At 39.1% G+C, this 17,155-nt stretch overlaps 8 protein-coding genes across 8 annotated transcripts; 3 read left to right on the top strand and 5 right to left on the bottom strand. All coding sequences in view use genetic code 12, as the record gives it.

Annotated features, from left to right (window-relative positions):
- Window positions 1–37: 37 nt before the first annotated feature.
- On the top strand, window positions 38–1,735 carry CANMA_003613 (calnexin; the record flags this gene model as incomplete). The annotated part of the gene is made up of 1 exon (XM_051815804.1): window positions 38–1,735. The coding sequence occupies one exon, from the start codon at window positions 38–40 to the stop codon at window positions 1,733–1,735; it is 1,698 nt and encodes a 565-aa protein (XP_051670749.1).
- A 444-nt stretch (window positions 1,736–2,179) lies between these two features.
- CANMA_003612 (uncharacterized protein) lies at window positions 2,180–3,319 on the top strand (the record flags this gene model as incomplete). The annotated part of the gene is made up of 1 exon (XM_051815803.1): window positions 2,180–3,319. The coding sequence occupies one exon, from the start codon at window positions 2,180–2,182 to the stop codon at window positions 3,317–3,319; it is 1,140 nt and encodes a 379-aa protein (XP_051670748.1).
- Window positions 3,320–6,258: 2,939 nt separating this feature from the next.
- CANMA_003611 (uncharacterized protein) lies at window positions 6,259–7,101 on the top strand (the record flags this gene model as incomplete). The annotated part of the gene is made up of 1 exon (XM_051815802.1): window positions 6,259–7,101. One exon carries the CDS (start codon window positions 6,259–6,261, stop codon window positions 7,099–7,101), a length of 843 nt encoding a protein of 280 aa, XP_051670747.1.
- A 316-nt stretch (window positions 7,102–7,417) lies between these two features.
- Window positions 7,418–8,188, bottom strand: CANMA_003610 (uncharacterized protein; the record flags this gene model as incomplete). Its single annotated transcript, XM_051815801.1, has 1 exon — window positions 7,418–8,188. The coding sequence occupies one exon, from the start codon at window positions 8,186–8,188 to the stop codon at window positions 7,418–7,420; it is 771 nt and encodes a 256-aa protein (XP_051670746.1).
- A 381-nt stretch (window positions 8,189–8,569) lies between these two features.
- Window positions 8,570–9,769, bottom strand: CANMA_003609 (cell envelope integrity TolA family protein; the record flags this gene model as incomplete). Its single annotated transcript, XM_051815800.1, has 1 exon — window positions 8,570–9,769. One exon carries the CDS (start codon window positions 9,767–9,769, stop codon window positions 8,570–8,572), a length of 1,200 nt encoding a protein of 399 aa, XP_051670745.1.
- A 714-nt stretch (window positions 9,770–10,483) lies between these two features.
- CANMA_003608 (uncharacterized protein) lies at window positions 10,484–12,072 on the bottom strand (the record flags this gene model as incomplete). The annotated part of the gene is made up of 2 exons (XM_051815799.1): window positions 10,484–10,752; window positions 11,547–12,072. 2 exons carry the CDS (start codon window positions 12,070–12,072, stop codon window positions 10,484–10,486), a joined length of 795 nt encoding a protein of 264 aa, XP_051670744.1.
- A 268-nt stretch (window positions 12,073–12,340) lies between these two features.
- On the bottom strand, window positions 12,341–13,888 carry CANMA_003607 (uncharacterized protein; the record flags this gene model as incomplete). Its single annotated transcript, XM_051815798.1, has 1 exon — window positions 12,341–13,888. The coding sequence occupies one exon, from the start codon at window positions 13,886–13,888 to the stop codon at window positions 12,341–12,343; it is 1,548 nt and encodes a 515-aa protein (XP_051670743.1).
- Window positions 13,889–15,384: 1,496 nt separating this feature from the next.
- On the bottom strand, window positions 15,385–16,950 carry CANMA_003606 (uncharacterized protein; the record flags this gene model as incomplete). Its single annotated transcript, XM_051815797.1, has 1 exon — window positions 15,385–16,950. One exon carries the CDS (start codon window positions 16,948–16,950, stop codon window positions 15,385–15,387), a length of 1,566 nt encoding a protein of 521 aa, XP_051670742.1.
- Between the last annotated feature and the right edge of the window lie 205 nt (window positions 16,951–17,155).

Raw genomic sequence — 17,155 nt, 5'->3', positions numbered from 1 at the left:
TAACTTAGACAATACTGTTGGGGCAACATCAAAGCAGATGAAATACCTTATTGCTTTGCTCGGACTTTCATCATCGATAGTTCACGCACTAGAGTTTTACCATTTTGATAAGTCGCGATTAAGTGCAGACTCAATTCTTGAGCAGTTTGACTATCCCTCACTTTCAAATTCGCCATGGAAAGTGACACGGGCAAAGAAATATGATGAAGGCAGAGACGAGATTGTCAAGTATGCAGGTGAGTGGGCAATTGAACCACCATTCATTTACCCTGCCTTTGAAGATGATTTTGGATTAGTCATGAAGTCAAGAGCTTCACATTACTCAATAGCATATAAACTACCGCATACAATTGAAAATATAGACAAAGATTTAGTAGTTCAATACGAGGTGAAACTACAAAAAGGGTTGGAATGTGGTGGTGCCTATATAAAACTCCTCGATAAATCGACTAACTATCATTTTTTCAACTCAGAAACTCCATATCAAATTATGTTTGGTCCCGACAAATGTGGGAGTGAAAATAAAATCTACTTCATCTTACGGAAATCTTTGCCTAATGGCACGATTGAGGAGAAACAGTTACGATTCCCACCATTGGCTCGAATTAATGACTTGACCAACTTGTACACATTGATCATCAGGAAGAATAACGACTTTGAGATTAGAATCAATGGGAAGGTGGTTGAGCTGGGCAATTTAATAACTGACGAGAACTTGTTTTCCCCTACAATGAATCCACCAAAGATGATTGATGATCCTGATGATACAAAACCAGCCGACTGGGATGACCGCGAACACATACCTGACCCAAATGTCGAGCCCCCTAAGGATTACGAAAAATTGCACGCCCACCACATTATTCCAGACCCTAATGCCGTCAAACCAGACGACTGGGATGAATTAGCGCCTCGTTACATACCCGACCCAGATGCAATAAGACCATTAGATGCACCCAATGACTGGCAACCGCCATTGATTGTAAACCCTAAATGTGAAACAGGATGTGGTAAATGGACACCGCCAATGATTGCCAACGATGACTATCTAGGTCCATGGTTCCCTCCGGATATCGTCAACCCCAATTACCAGGGTACCTGGAAACCAAGAAGAATTTTCAATCCTGATTACTATGAAATGGAAAACCCCGGTCAGTTGGATAAACCTGTTGGTGGTCTTGGGTTTGAATTATGGAACATGGATGGCGGAGTACTATTCGACAATATTTATCTTGGAAACTCCATTGCCGAAGCTGAATTAATTGGCAATGAAACATTTCTGGTAAAGCAGAAATTGGAATATGAATACAAGAAAAAGAATCCTCAGAAAGCGCCTAACGAGCCTGTTTCACCTCCTCCGAATTTTGACGATATTTTGAATGATGCCGATGTATCCAATTTGCGTCAATTTGTTATCTTCATTAAATTGTTGACGAGGAAGGAATACTTGGACTTTTCAGATTTCATTTTTGAGCTTTTGCTTGATCCTGTTACAACAATCATATCGCATCCTATTAGAACTGTGATCTATTGCTTTATTGTCCTTTTCGTTGTGCTGGTGGTTGGCGGAATCGCGAGTGTTTTGACGTTTGTTGTATTTAGTAATCGAAGTGCAGAGTTGGAGGTCAATGAGAATAGGCACAGATCAGATGACGGAGATGATATTGTTGTGATCAACAGAGCTATTGAGAAAGTGGAGGATGCAGAAGATGACGACCAAACTTTGAGACAACGATAATGCTACTAGATAGTGTATATAAAGTAGTCAATTTTCGAAATAAATTTGTTGTTTTCTATTTATTTTTTGCACCAGATTGCTGCAAAATATGTTCAATAATAAAATGATATCAGTAATTACGAACGAGGACAATCAATGTTGAGATTGACAGACCCAGCAACGACTACCCTTTGTAAGAGCTAACTTCCCCCTCTTTCAGCCCAATTATTTGCGATTGGGGCTCAGCCCAAAGGTCGTGCTGGAACCAGTTGTTTGAATTACCCCGAGATTTGCTTCTTTTTATTTTTCTTTGTCGCGGCTTTGTCAACGTGGTGACCTTTTCTCCATTACATTGTTCCACTGCATAATTGCGAGAGTCGAAATTGCAGAGCAAATCTAATGCCTTAGAGTTGTTTCTTAGACTGAACATTGCTTTTAAAAGAAATTGAAGTATACGTATCGAATATGGCTGAGGAAACCACTCCTTTGAATGGGTATCAAGATAGCGTCCATGTTGGCGGTATGACCAAGTCCAATCGCGTTTTTAGCTCGAGACTGGTGAAGAAGTTTACCTACTTCGCTATACCTTCAATTTTCATCTGTTTGATCCTTTACAGATTCTACCAGTTTGAAACCAAGATTGCCTCAACTTCATTACTTGGACCGACGTTGACTTTAAGATTATACACAAACAATATCCGTTACGACAATATCAAGTATCGTGACCCTCATGAGAAGTTGTGGACTAAGCGTCGTGTACAAAGTATCAACTCAATGGAATTTAATACAGCTATAGGCCATGCCAATGTCATTTGTTTACAAGAGGTGCTTGTTAATCAATTGCATGATATTTTGAAAGGATTGAATGCCAATGACGATGATGAATGGACTTATTATGGAGTTGGCCGTACTGACGGACGAGAAGCTGGGGAGTTTGCACCTATCTTGTTCAAGCATAAGGACTTTCTAGTCTTGGAGAACACCACATTTTGGTTGAGTCCTACGCCTGAAAAGCCAAGTAAAGGATGGGACGCCGCGTTGGAAAGGATCGTGACTATGGTGACATTTCAAAGCAAGCTCAACCCATTAGTCAAGTTCAACGTGTTTAACACACATTATGATCATCGAGGTCACATTGCCAGACGCCGGTCGTCGCAATTGATTGTTGATAAGATGAAGAATTACAACAGTTATCCTTCGTTCCTTTGCGGTGATTTCAATACCGAACCAAGAGATGAACCGTACGGAATCTTGACTGCAGCCGGTTTCAAAGATAGTAGAATCTTGATTGATAAGAAATTTGCATATGGGCATGAAACTACATTTACTGGGTTTGATGTAAGCAATGAACCATATTCGATTATTGATTATATTTGGTCTCCATATTTCACCAAGCCGCATGTAATAAAGGATGGCACTTATGACGATGAAGCCGCTAAGGAGGTGATGAAGATGAACAATTTCTACAATTTGGATCATCATGAATACTACTCAATTGTGTTGAAGCAATTTGGTATATTGAGTAATTATTTGAAGGGTTTCCACTTTTCTGACCATAGACCAGTGGTGGCTACTTATGAAATTGAAAGGACAAGATTGTTTTAGATGCCTTTAGGATGTATTTAGATGAATTTAGATTGAAGGATTTAAAGCTAACTTTCCTCATTATCTTTGTTTATACCGTTGTCCAGAGAAGAGAACAGTCCGATGTTTACGCCATTCTTGAGGCGATATTTTACTTTCATATTGTAATAATCGCGGCACGGTTTGAGAACCTTATCCATCCTCTTCCACCTCAAGTTGATTCTATCCACCCCAATTAGGAACATTGCTGTTAAAAATAGGATATTATATTTGCAAACGCGTTGTTTACCTTTCCAAACAGAGAAAGAAATGTTTACTTTTTTAGCAACTGCCCAGCAATATAATATTATAATCCGTAGACTTCTGAAAAATGGGGTGCGGAGTTTTGTTCTATTTTGGCTGGACGAAGACTGAACAACACGGTTGTTGTACCTAGAAACCAAATCAAGAACTTTGGCAATTAAAACCTTGTCTATAAGTTTAAGTCAGTAGATCTTTGTTTGCTTTGAATAATTAAAAATATTTTTTGTGGTTCACAAATGGTACTAGTAATAGTGATGCTCGCGTCTTGTGTTTCTGGCAATTGACATTGAAAACATTCTTTAAGGCGGTATTGGCGACCCATACCCAAAGCATGTTCAGGCGCATGGCGCGTATTTTTCTTCTTCTCCCCAGCCAAGGAATCAAAAATTGTGCCCAGGTAACTGAGCTACCTACACCAAATCCTTGTTAAAGTTTGAAATCGATCTTCATTCACACAACAATTCTGCTAGTAATTAGAGTCTTAAAACACTCTACAATGTTTTAGGCTCATGACTGGCTCCGAGAAATTTAAGACAATGGTAGCAAACATAGGGAATAGGTCAAGGTGCTGATGCTCATTAAGCAATTTAAGGAATACCGCGAGCAGCCTAGGTATAAGTAAGTAAGGATTTTCTCTTAGTCTATGGGAATGAGAAAGACTCTTATTCCCAGGCCAAGAGTCTCTTAAAATGAACAAACCAGCTAACGAAAATGGTAACAACTCCCCCCCAAGTCCGGAGATAACCAGGAGAAAAGAAAAGGGAGTACTAGGGTACAAAGAATGACAAATAGCAACGGGTTGGTAGTTTTATAGTAAGTGGTGTTTTGTAAACAAAATATGCGCATATGCAAGAGTTGTGCAATGTTTTTGTTTTGTTTTGTTTTGTTCTTTCTTTGCTTTTGTGTGTTACTAAACGCAATCTGTTACACTACGATTCTCCTTTAAGTGGTCCATTGCAAGTGATTCCTGTACGTCATGATATTTTGAAAATTGCGTATGATGATTTATCTTTGTGTATAGGGGGTAATGGGAACTGGTAACTGGCAATTGTGTGGCTTTAAAAAGTTAAACCATAGATTTCACTTTATTGTTATTAAAATTAAATTTAAATTGTGTTTTTGTTTTGTATTTGTGTTTGTGTTTGAGGATTTCTAAATTTAGAAACAACGTAAACAACAAAACATAAACCAGTCGTGAGGGTCACCTCAAAATGGTAATGAACTATCCAACTTTAGCAATAAACAATTGGAAATGTTAAACCCAATTGTTATCTATTAATGAGAATTCGTACTATCCACGTTCGACATTGTTTGGACCAATTTGATCTATTGTTCTAACCGGCTTATTGTTATGATTATTGATCACTCGTAATTTTGTGGGGCGATCAGATAGAGATCATGGAAAGATTGAGAGCTACAATACTGAACGCAAAACATGCTTGAAAACAGCAAAGTGGTGTGATGTAAGGTAAATAAGTCAAAGCATTCGAGCAAAGAAGTAGTGATTGAAAATAAATCTAATATCTCTCGTGTCTAATTTGGCTTACAGTTAAACCGTAGTGCATACTTATTGGTCACGGGGTGTGACACAAATATGCACAATAAAGGAAATTCATCTGGCACCAAATGCAAAGGTTATATATACACTCATACATGTATATATTAGTTACTATGTATTTGCTGGTCAATAGCTACTGCCAAGAAAAACTGTCTAGGCTGAAGAATGACTGCTGGTGCTAGTTGTTATTTATGCAAACAAAACTATGGTTCAGTATAGTTTATTGTTATAGTTCTTGAAAGTTTCGTCTAGTTCCCTTTGACGATGTGTCAACCAGTAGCTGTCTTGGCATTTGTATCACCTCAGTACAGCCCAAAGTGTATTTTTCTTTCCCACCTTTCTTCGTGCTAGGTTACATTACTTTTCTAATAAACTTTTCATAAAGTCTTGGCCAAAGTATGCGTTACCATTGCATAATAATTTCTTCAACCCAGCAATTACGTAATTGGCCAATAATATTGATAGCCACAGTACTGAATGTGAATATTATTTAACGTTTTGTGCGGTATGTACCTGTTCCCATTTGTGACTCACTAACTGCGGTGTGTGGTGCTGTTTTTATCATGAGATCGCTATTTTATTTTCTGTTTCTGTTTTTTTTACCTCCTATTGTTCTTAAGAAACCATGCATAATGAGGCACACACACCCAATGGGGTTAGTTTATTGGGAGCAGACTGTTAACACAAAAACCAACTCAGTGGTTATATCTTCAAGTGTAAATTTTTTTCGTACCAAGCCTTTTTCCATATTTTTCTTGGTTTACTCACTATTATTTTAGTTGATGCTATTGTTAATTCTTACGTGACAGTGACATTGGTAAGTGGGGGGGGGGGGGGGGAGTGTTTGTTGCTTTTTGGTGATTGTTCTAATTTGTATTATTTTTTGTCAAATTTTCCTTCGTTTACTGAATTTCTTATTACTGCATACGTATGACACAACAACTATTTCCTGGTTCCTGGGGCTATTTTTAGGTATAAATATCAGAGTATATTTCCCCCATTTCAACTGGTAAAACTACTTTCACCTTTTCTCTCTATCCAACTTTTACTTTTTTGATTCCTAAAAGGACCATTCGCTTGAACTACTACGATTACAACAATGAGATTTTTTATCCCTGCTTCACTCTTGACCTTGTCAACAGGTGCTTTAGCTGCCATTAGACCAGTCCAATTCTTTGCTTCTTCCGACAATGAAGAAATTAACGGCCAAGGTTTATACTCAACTCACGAAGGAGCTGGTATCAACTACTTTTTCTTGGGTTCTGGCCAAACTTTGCAATACAACGACGAGGCTAGAGTTGTCTACATTGAATTGAACTCACAACCGCCAGCTACTCAATACCTTGCTTTCACCGGTGATGTTTTGTCATTGACTGTTGCTGAAGAGCCATTGCCAGTTGATATTGCTGAAGACGGTTCAGTTACTTTCCCAGGCTCCGATGCTCTCGCTGCTGCCAAGAACATCAATGACCCATACAGATACTCTGAATCAGTATATGCTGTTGTCAAGGCTGGTGCCGAAGGTTCAGTCCCATTGACACTTACTGCTGTTTTCGGTGATGCTACTAAAGAAGAACAACCAAGCTCAAGTGAAGCTGCCCCAGAACCAACTGACGTTGCTTACTTAAACAAGACTGTAACTGTCTTTACCACTTACTGCCCAGAACCAACCACCTTGACCTTGACTGTTTGTGAGACCGTTTGTGAACAAACTGAGGTCACTGTTTCTGAACCTGGTCACGTTACTGTTGAAAATGTCAAGACCGGAGAAGCCACCAAAGCCCCAGCTGAAACCACTCCAGTTGAAGAACATTCTAGTAGTGTTGCTGCTGGTGGTGCTTCTCAAGAAGCCACTGTCACGTCATACGAAGGTGCCGCAGCTGCCGTTGGTGGTGCTGGTTTGGCTGCTTTTGCTTTTGCTGCTGCCGGTTTAGTTTTCTAATCAGTTCTAAACTATTCTTTCCTCCCTTTAGTTGAAGGTATTGTTTTGTTTTTATATTTCTGTCTGATGATTTTTACCCACACTTCTTTTACCCTAGGTTATTTTTTGACTTTCCAATTGAGGAACACACTTTTCGTGCATTAATTTAGTTTTCATATAGGTGCTTTTAAGATTAATTTTAAAAAAAAGTTCATATTTTTGAATATATATGGCTCTAGTAAACAGTAAATACACTGTTAGAGTAATTAGACATATAAGTACATGTAAGAAGTAATGTACTGGAAAATAAAAAAAAAAGGACAAAAGATGAATTTTCCTAGTCATCGTATGAAGGTGGTGGTTCGAAAGTATACCCTGGTAAAGCAACGCATTCATCTTCATCTTCGACTCTAAGAACTTCATCACCCATACTCTCTTCAAACGATGGTGGCTTCAAAGCTGACTCTTTTACGTTGTCGTTGTTTGCCTTTGCAACACCAGCTTCATTTTTGTTGATTTTAGTTTTGGAACTTGCCGCACCTTGATCCAGCTTCACCGGTTGAGCAATGATATTATCCTTTTGGCTTCTTTTAAAAAAACTAGAGAATGAAAACAGCTTCTTACTTAAGTTTGGACTATTCTTCAAGTTGTTGAGCTTGGTAGAGCCACTAGCTTCCAGAGGACAATCTCTAGTTTTCAAATTATTAGCTAATTCTGGAACAGGCTTTGAGGCAGCTTTGGGTGCAGGTTTTGCAACTTGTCTTGGTAGACCTTTTGGCTTGGATCTCGTTTGTGATTTATTCGTTACTGTTTGTGTGGTCCTACCTGCAACAGGTGTTGAGCTATAACTAGCACTACCACTTCTAGACAAAGAATGCTGGACACTCAGTGCAGCTCCACTTATGCCCTCTTTGCACTGGTGAGAATTATGACAGCTATAATAGTTGCGACAACGTGACTGGCACAATCCTGTCAGCCTTCTTGAGGAGTAGCAGGACCCATAATCACAACCATAATCATAGTCAAAATTAGTGTTTCTTCTCGAGGAGCGATCATCATACGCGGACATAGTAAGTGTCGCACCAACTGCCAATAATAGTAACTCCATCGTTTATACCTCACCTTTAGCCCACGTCGTATCAACTGTAAAGTAAAATTGTTGCTATGACAGCCAGGAAACGGTGCAACTCTTATATATCACCAAATTGAACTGAAATTAAAAGAATCGTTTCACTGATTTCAAGGAGTACATTGAGGAAGGAAACTATACATAGATTTACTTCACTATGAGTTAATTTGTAAAAAAAGGAACAACAATAGGGAAAGTTTTACACGAACCCACAGATTAAATAGATTATGCATGATTTCTTAAATGGAAAGAATAGAAAACCTAAAAAATAAATAAACAGTGTTTAGAAATGGTGTATACTAACCAATCAACAAACTGCCGTGAACGGGAAGCCAAAACAATTTAAATTATACAGGAAAGTTAAGAAATATGTAAGGATCTCTTGGGGAAAAGTGTATGGTAAGCTGGAGGTGGAGCTTCCGTTAAACTGTCAAAAGTTGCTTCGTTTTCACTAGGTGTTGCGGCATATCGCGGCAAGTCTTCCCAACTCTGGTCTGCATACTGCTCGTTCAAAATATTGTAAACAAACATGTTGGGAGTAAGTGTTGGCAGTAATGTATTGAACGGGCTGGTTGGTTGATCAAACACTGAGTACGGGGGAAGAGAATTATTCGAGCCCCATGGATTAAATGCGTGCAGACGCGGGGATGGATTAGATGTTCGTTGGGTCTGTGGCGGCTCACTGGAATTTGGTTGATGCCTTGTTCTACAAAATACCCATTGCCTAGTTAATGGGGAATTGCTATCTGGTTGGGTGGTGCTTTGATTAAAACATTCTGCATGTCTCTGATGATGATTATGTGTATTGCCCTGAGGCTGCATGTGGCTTGCGACTCCAAGAGTTGAAGATACCCATGCCAAACATTGACTAGTTGTCTCTTGTCCTTCTTCATGCCTCGGCTCAGTTGAAACATGTTCAGATTGCACTTCAACCAACCACCGCTGTTTGGCTCGTTGTTTTTTGACCAACAGTTGCTCTGCTAGGCGTCGTTGAATTAAACGCTGTTCGGCCAATTGCTGAGTTTCCCTTTTGCGTTGTTTAGCTAGTTGTCGCTCTCTCTTTTTCCATCGCTCGTCCCTCTTTCGTTGCTCTATTTTGCGTTTCTGATCCTTGCGTCTTTGCTTCTCCCATGATACTAACCAATCCATGTAACTCTTTTCTTTTTCAAGTACTAACAAGCGGTGTAAAACTAACGAATTTGGAAGATCCAGGATATAATACTTTTGCAAACTAAAGCTGCCAATATTAGACTTGATGGGAGCAAAGGATAATGACAGTTTGTATGTAGTAGCTAAGTCAATTAAACTGAGCACAGTGAATACACGTTGAAAGGCCCATTTTTTAATATCGATAGTGGCTGGTAATTTGATATTACTGTTGATAATCGGTCCAGCAAGAAAGACAACTAAGAAATTAAATCTGTCCAAAAAAGATAAACTCATAAAGTCCTGGTACAGCATTGGAATAAAAGTGGGTTCCTCTTTGGTATTTCTAACCTGTGTATTCAACGGTTCTTCGGTGTGACCCATGCGGCTAGTAACGGCCTCGGTTGTTGACATGGTGAAATGATTGCTCTTTGTCTCTTCTAATCCCTAATATATTAACCGAAATGTGTAATATTTGGCTATTCCCAAATGTAAACGAATAATGATATGGCGTGAATACGAATTTTGGTTGTTGATATAGTCGCTAAAACAGTGATGTCAATAGTATGGCGATTTGAAGGAAGGAAGGAAAGATGTTGCTGTTGCTGACCACTGACTTATAATACACTTTCTATTATGAAGCTCTGCCTTTCTAATGAGTTCCTGTATGAGGTGGTGATGAAGTCTTCGACGATTATGAGATATTAATAAAAAGTGTTGCAAAAAATCCTTTGGTGACTTTTTTTGGCGTACCAAACTTTGAGCCTAAATTGCATGACAGAAAGTCCATATCAAGTCCCAGAACGAGACTTGGTTTAATCTCAAGCTTTTCTGGAAAAGAACACCTGTAATATCCTTCCAATTTAGCTCTTGCAACAAGGCAGCAAGAAACTAAGGATGTAGCTTTCTCAACCTGAGAAATGTGCCCCTTGAAATACTAAAACAAGTACACCTTGATATAGATTATAATGACTTCAGAGGTTACTACTGAATGAAAAGCATAATTGATGTTCTAATCGATGATGTCACGGCACTTTAGTGATTGCATCTATACAGTACACTATATCTGATTCCTATTTCTTTTGCAATAGATTGACCTATGACCCACTGTTCTTTCAAAGAAGATTATCAAAGTTGGTCGAAAAAAGAAGAGCTAGATTGCCCCACTGATTCATAATAGCTTGGTGGCGCAACATCATCTTCTCTTGCATGACTTGCTTGAGGTTGAGTAACATCAGTAACGGTAGCTTCTGTAGCATAGAGGCTCACGGTCAGTCCAACTACTGGTTTTTGATGAACTATTGTTCCTTGGCCAGAAATTTGGGGTTGTGTGGCATTTTCATGATTCATGGTCGACAGAAGTTGTCTCAATTCATGTTCGGGACAACTACAACACGCTAGAAGAAGCAATACGGAGACAATCGATAGAATTATAACAATAGGTATAACAATTTCTCCTGAAGCCATTGAGGACAAAGCACTGACATGAGTTAAAAGTTGAAATAATTTTGTTACGGGGTTTTTTCTTTGAAATTTCCTCAATTTTGGAAAAACGAAATACACCAAAATGGATACCATCACGTAAAGTCAACCTCAGGAAATTACCACAACAGAAGAAAACGCTTTAGAAGGGACAAGAGAGCATATTGACTCTGTTTGCATATATATTAGAGGAAAACCGTTGTGTGTGCATCCATCCATGTTAAGGGTTTAATCACCATAATCTCACACGGTAGGGATTGCTTGATACCTGGGAAGTTGGTAACTGTAAAGAAGTTGAGTGTCTTTGTTCAATCAAATTGAATAATTCGTTAATTTTATACGGAAATTCCTCAATTCCCATTGAGCAGATTTAATTATCGTGCATCTGCTATTCTATCCTCCTTAATGTGCGGCTTGCTGATACATCACTAAGGTCCAATTTAAGCTGAGCAATATTACAATGCTTATCTTGCCTTTATCCCACAAAAAAAGACATCCACAAACCCTGCTATTTGAGTAAGCGAGAAGACAGACCGCAGACTTCAACATGATTACACAGTCTTCGGTATGGAAGATGTCTCAGTTGCGAATCAACTGCACCGTAAGTCTATTTCTGTATGCAAATATGACAAAGTAAATAGTCTACTTCTATGAGATCCACTGAATTTATTACTAAAATTAACAATTTATCCCTCAGATTAGCGTATACTGAAAGTGTAGGGTGGAGGCGGGTCGTCATCATCATAATTTGGCGCTGTCGATGGAATAGAGTTTTCACCGGCAGACAGATTACGTCTTCCAATACTTCGTGCTCTCTTGGAATACTTGTCGGCAGCATTCTGAAACTTTTGCTTCATCTTGATTCTGGCTCCTTTAATTTTTTCCATCACTTGTTTGCCATCTCTCCATTGCGTCGATGATGACATATTTCTTTTTGACTGGGGTCTCGTAGATTCTCGAGCAGCCAACAATCTAGCTCGAAAATTGGCGTAGCTCTCATTCGGAGAAACAGAAGAGCTCGTTGTATAAACACTTCCCGTAGCTTCATTTCGGTTATGGTGGGTGCTTGTCACACGTTCTTGATGGTGATGATCAACAAAAGGAGGTTTGCTTATATTTCGTACAGCTTGTTCATCGCGAAGTGGTCCCCGGAAAAGCCATAGTAGGAACTGAATGATATTAATAGCCAATAAAAGTGTGATTATAACAAGGATAGTGGACGAAAATGAAAACATCTTCTCATGGCACGTAGCAGTTGAGCCAACTGGATATATGTGAGAATCGATAATGGTTGCGCTGGCACAAAAATAACAACTTATGAGCCGCAGAAGTTACTACTATTGCCCACCAAACACAACCTTAGGAGTAAATGCCACTACAACTTGATAAAAACAACTCATCTTTCAAGAATATGTAGACATGATATAATCAGCGAGATTATATTAACCCGTTGTAATATAAAAATACAAACTATAAACAGTAGTGAGATTAATCACAACTAGCTTATTCCCTGTGGTCAACACTGGGCTTTTCATAAAACACACCTTCCTTATCCTCAATCTTGGAAGCTGTATCATCTTTGTCTTCATCTTCGTCAACATCGTAGACACTCATCTCATCGTCTCTTTCAATGCTCAAATCTGCACCTCTATTTTCAGGACCAATAAATACAATTAGCATCAAGTAAGCAATCACAGCTCCTATGAAGATGGCCATGGTTTTCCCATAATCATCCAAAGTATCGTTGATCGTGGCCTCGATGGTGGAACTTGCCGAACTAACCAAGTTACCCAACTGGTAGGCAACACCAGTGACAATAGTCTTGAATTGTGGTGGTGACAACTCTGATAAATGAACAGGCACAACTCCCCACGATCCTTGAATACCAAATTGCAAAAAGAATGCAGTCACCCACATAGGTTTAAACGCCCATGGATAGATAAAAGCACCAGCAAAGACATTTCCAACTAGGATGGCGGTACGCCTTCCAATAAATGTCGAAAGGTGAGCAATAACAACACCTCCAGCAAGGGCTCCCAAGTTGGCACAAACATTAACGACTGTGGACTTGTCGTGTCCAAAATGGTACGTTTCAGTCAACATGGTTGGGTACAAGTCTTGTGATCCGTGGGAAGAAAAATTGAAACCAGCCATCATCAACACTAAGTAGATTAAGATTAACCAGTACGTTTTCAAAGCCTTCTTTGCTTGAACCCAGAACTCTAAAAGTTCGGCATGCTTCGACTGTTTGGCTGCTGCCTGCTTAGCCAATCTTTCTTGTTGACGTTGGTATGTGTTTGTTTCTGGGTTAATGAATCTCCATGCAATAAATATAACTGGAACACCAGCCGAGAAATAAAACATGTTTCTCCATGTATCGGGTGTCTCGTCAAATGCCCTTTGGAAACACACTGCTAACAAATAGCCAAAAGCATAACCTTCTTGGAAGATACCGGATAAGATACCCCTCGCCTTTTTGGGCGCATCTTCAAAAGCATCAGCGGCACAAATACCGAATATTCCGCCCATGGCAATTCCAAATAAGGCTCTCACTGCAAGAAACTGTTTAAAAGTTTGCACAAACCCACATCCAACTTGGAGAGCCATAAGTAGCACCAAATTGATAATATATGGCCATTTCCTACCGAACTTGTCACCAATAGCACCAAAGATCAACGCACCCACTGTTCGCAACATCAACACTAACGTTATACCCCAAGTAACGTCTTTTGTACTAACACCTAAATCACTAGCGATGTTCGAAACATTCAAACTGGTGATAAAGTAGTCAAAGGCATCCCAAGTCCATGCCCAAAAGCCCATGAAGAAAAAGTTCCATTGGTGGAGGTTCATTTCAGCCAACGGATGAAATAGATTGATAACTTCGTACCAATTATACTGTTTCAACTCGTCCCACCCGACCCATAGTGAGGTAAATCTTGTCTTAATATAATTTTTTATTGCCTTGCTCGTGAACTTTGGTGGGCGAATGATATGCTTATTATGCTCTTTAACAGTCTCTGAGGCTACTGAGTGTATTGAGTGTGTCATGATAACTATTGTGCTCTTTCTATTTCTTTTGTCTTGGCGATTCTGTACCTGGCTAACCTTTAGTGTAAAACGATAACGGTATAACTATAAGAGCTGTAAAATATAGTAAAACTGGACAAGCTTGGTAGGCAAGTTGGAAGATTACAGAAGGGGAAAATTTTGCTTTATATATAAAAGGCGGACAGTGTGGCTGCTGCTGATGCTGTTAAATGCATTGTCGTCTCTATGTTTATAGTTGCAGACAATGAAGTAATTCTCGGAGTAATTTAGAAAGCAGATAAAAAGAAGAGGCAGTAAGGTGGGGGGGAGAAGAACAATAAAGATTGCTCAAAATTAGAACAATAAAATTTGTACTGACCGCGGTATGTGTCTATTGTTTTAGAGCGAACAGGCTTATATCAGCAGGTCGTGTACATATGTACACAACGCAGAAGTGTAATCCAAGGCAACAATGGTGGGGATAAACGCAGCTGGGCGCTATGCGACTTATACATTATACAGCGCGCTAGTTGGGATAAAAGAATACGCGCGGAATATAAAAGCTTCATCCTTCTTTAATAAAAACGTTTGCATTATTAATTGAGAATATCTTCCACTAGTTTATTCTCATCGAGTTAGAGTGTTGCTCAAGCCTACTCAATTTTAATCCCTTATCTCACTTGCCTAATGCAACATTAGCCTGCTATTGCCTCCCCCAACTCTTAGTTGCAATTTTCAAACGAATTAATATCTCCAATGAAGGAAATATTTCTTCTAATGCCAAGAGAATACACTTATGACATATTTGACAGAAGACGTCATTTCCAGACACACGCTCTTTTTATTTAACTGCCGATCGTACGATTGAAAAGCTCATCACAATAAACAGATTAGTAACTTTTTACTTTGCTGTTGCCGCGGACTAACTTTGTGCTTGCTAGTTGAAGGAAAATTCTCCAAAACAACCGAAATAGCTACACTTGAGAATGCTCGCAACGCTATTGCTTCATTCTTTCATACTTTTCTCCCACATATCCACCAGTTGAACAAATTAACCACTACAACTATGGTATACTAGCCAAACACCGTAAGCGATAAAGAGGAGAAAAAATTTTCATTTCTCATTTATTACTAATTGCATTAGGTTTTGTGCTACATTTTATCTCACCCCACCATTCCCCACAATTATTCTTTAAACGCTCTGCAACGCCTTTAATAAATTTTCCAACTCTTAACTTGCAAAGATGCACTACTTTTATTGTAGGAGTAGTATGACTTGCAGGAAACTTTTCTATTGTTCGATAGTTAAGAAAGGAGTAAGACTGTAGGAACCCGCGTTCCTTCTCAGTGTTTGTAGATTCTCTCCTTGGCTTATTTCTCAAGCAAGGGAAAAGCGTAAAGTATAGTTGGAGCTCAACAATTGCCTGAGGGTTTTAAATGAGCAAGCTTGAGTCATATTACATAACTTGTTGCATTTTGATTAAACATAGAGTAATATCTAACACGGTAACCGTTTCTTAAACGACTTTGATTTCATCTTCACCACGTTTATCTTCTCTACCTCTTTCCCCCCTCGACAGTTCCGGTCCTACATCATCCTTTGAAGTTGAGTCTTTATCATCTTCCCCCATCCCTTCAACATCGTAAATGCTCATTTCATCATCCCTTTCAACACCCAAATCAGCTCCTCTATTCTCTGGGCCTATAAACACCACTGGAATCAAATAAGCCAAGATAGCACCCAAGAAAATAGCCATGGTCTTTCCATAATCATTCAAGGTCTCATTCATTGAAGCTTCGATAGTAGCACTAGCCGAACTGATCAAGTTACCCAATTGATAAGAAACACCAACAACAAAGGACTTAAATTGAGGTGGTGCCAATTCATTCAAGTGGATCGGAACCACTGACCAAGAACCTTGAATACCAAATTGCATAAAGAATGCAGTAACCCACATTGGTTTAAATGCCCATGGGTAAATAAATGCTCCTGCAGTAAAGTTACCAATTAAAATTGCCGCACGTCTGCCAATAAAAGTTGAAGCATGGGAAATTAACATACCACCAACAATCGCTCCTAGATTCGCACACACATTAACCACAGTGGACCTGTCATGTCCAAAGTTGTATTCTTGAGTCAACATAGTAGGATATAAATCTTGTGACCCGTGGGAGGAGAAGTTAAACCCAGCCATCATAAACACTAAATAGATGATAATCAACCAATAAGATTTCATGGCTCTTTTAGCTTCACTTTTGAATTCAGCCATTTTAGAATCCTTCTGGATTGCACCCTTCTTAAATCTCTCCTTTAAGCGTTGATAGTCATTGGTTTCAGGATTGATGAATCTCCAAATGATGAAAATAACTGGCACACCAGCAGAGAAGAAAAACATATTTTGCCAAGTTCTATCAGTCATTTCAAAAGCCCTTTGGAAACACACCGCCAACAAATACCCAAAAGCATACCCTTCTTGGAAAATACCCGATAATATGCCTCTTGCTTTCTTTGGTGCATCTCCAAGGGCTTCAGCAGCACAATTGCCATAGATACCTCCCATGGCAATACCAAACAACGATCTAACACCAAGAAATTGCAGATATGTGGTGACAAACCCGGTTCCTATTTGAATCACCATAAGCAAAACCATGTTGAAAATAAAGGGCCATTTTCTACCAAATGTATCACCCATGGCACCGAAAATAACAGCACCAACGGTACGAAACATCAAAACCAAAGTAATACCCCAAGTTACGTCCTTGGTTGAGACGCCTAGATCAACAGCAATGTTGGTGACGTTTAAACTGGTGACAAAGAAATCAAAAGCATCCCATGTCCAACCCCAGAATCCTAGCAAAAAGAAATTCCACTGGTGCAAGTTCATCTCAGTCAAAGCTTGGAAAGGGTTAAGAAGCTCATTCCATGAGTATTGGCGTAACTCTTCTCTTCCCACCCATAAAGATGTAATTCTTGTCTTGAAGTATTTCTTTATTGCAATGGAAGTGAATTTAGGTGGATGAACAATATGTCTATTGTGTTCATAGACAATCTCAGAAGCGACCGAGTGAATAGATTGTGACATTCTTAGATGAGTAGATAGGTTGTTGAGAATTAGTGGGAAGTTTTTCAATCCAACAAGGAAATTCCATGGACTTTTATATCTGGAGATCTAAGTCCTGAAACTTTTGCAACAATTTGCAAAGCACAAAGGAAAGCCACTGGGTATCAATAATTTCCAATTTTTCTTGGTTCCTGTTGGGGGAATTATCATTTGATAATAAAAGCCT

This window comes from Candida margitis (genome assembly GCF_024628925.1).
Source record: "Candida margitis strain CBS 14175 chromosome Unknown scaffold34, whole genome shotgun sequence".
Taxonomy (NCBI): Eukaryota; Fungi; Ascomycota; class Pichiomycetes; order Serinales; family Debaryomycetaceae; genus Lodderomyces; species Lodderomyces margitis.
This window is presented reverse-complemented; position numbering and strand designations above follow the sequence as displayed.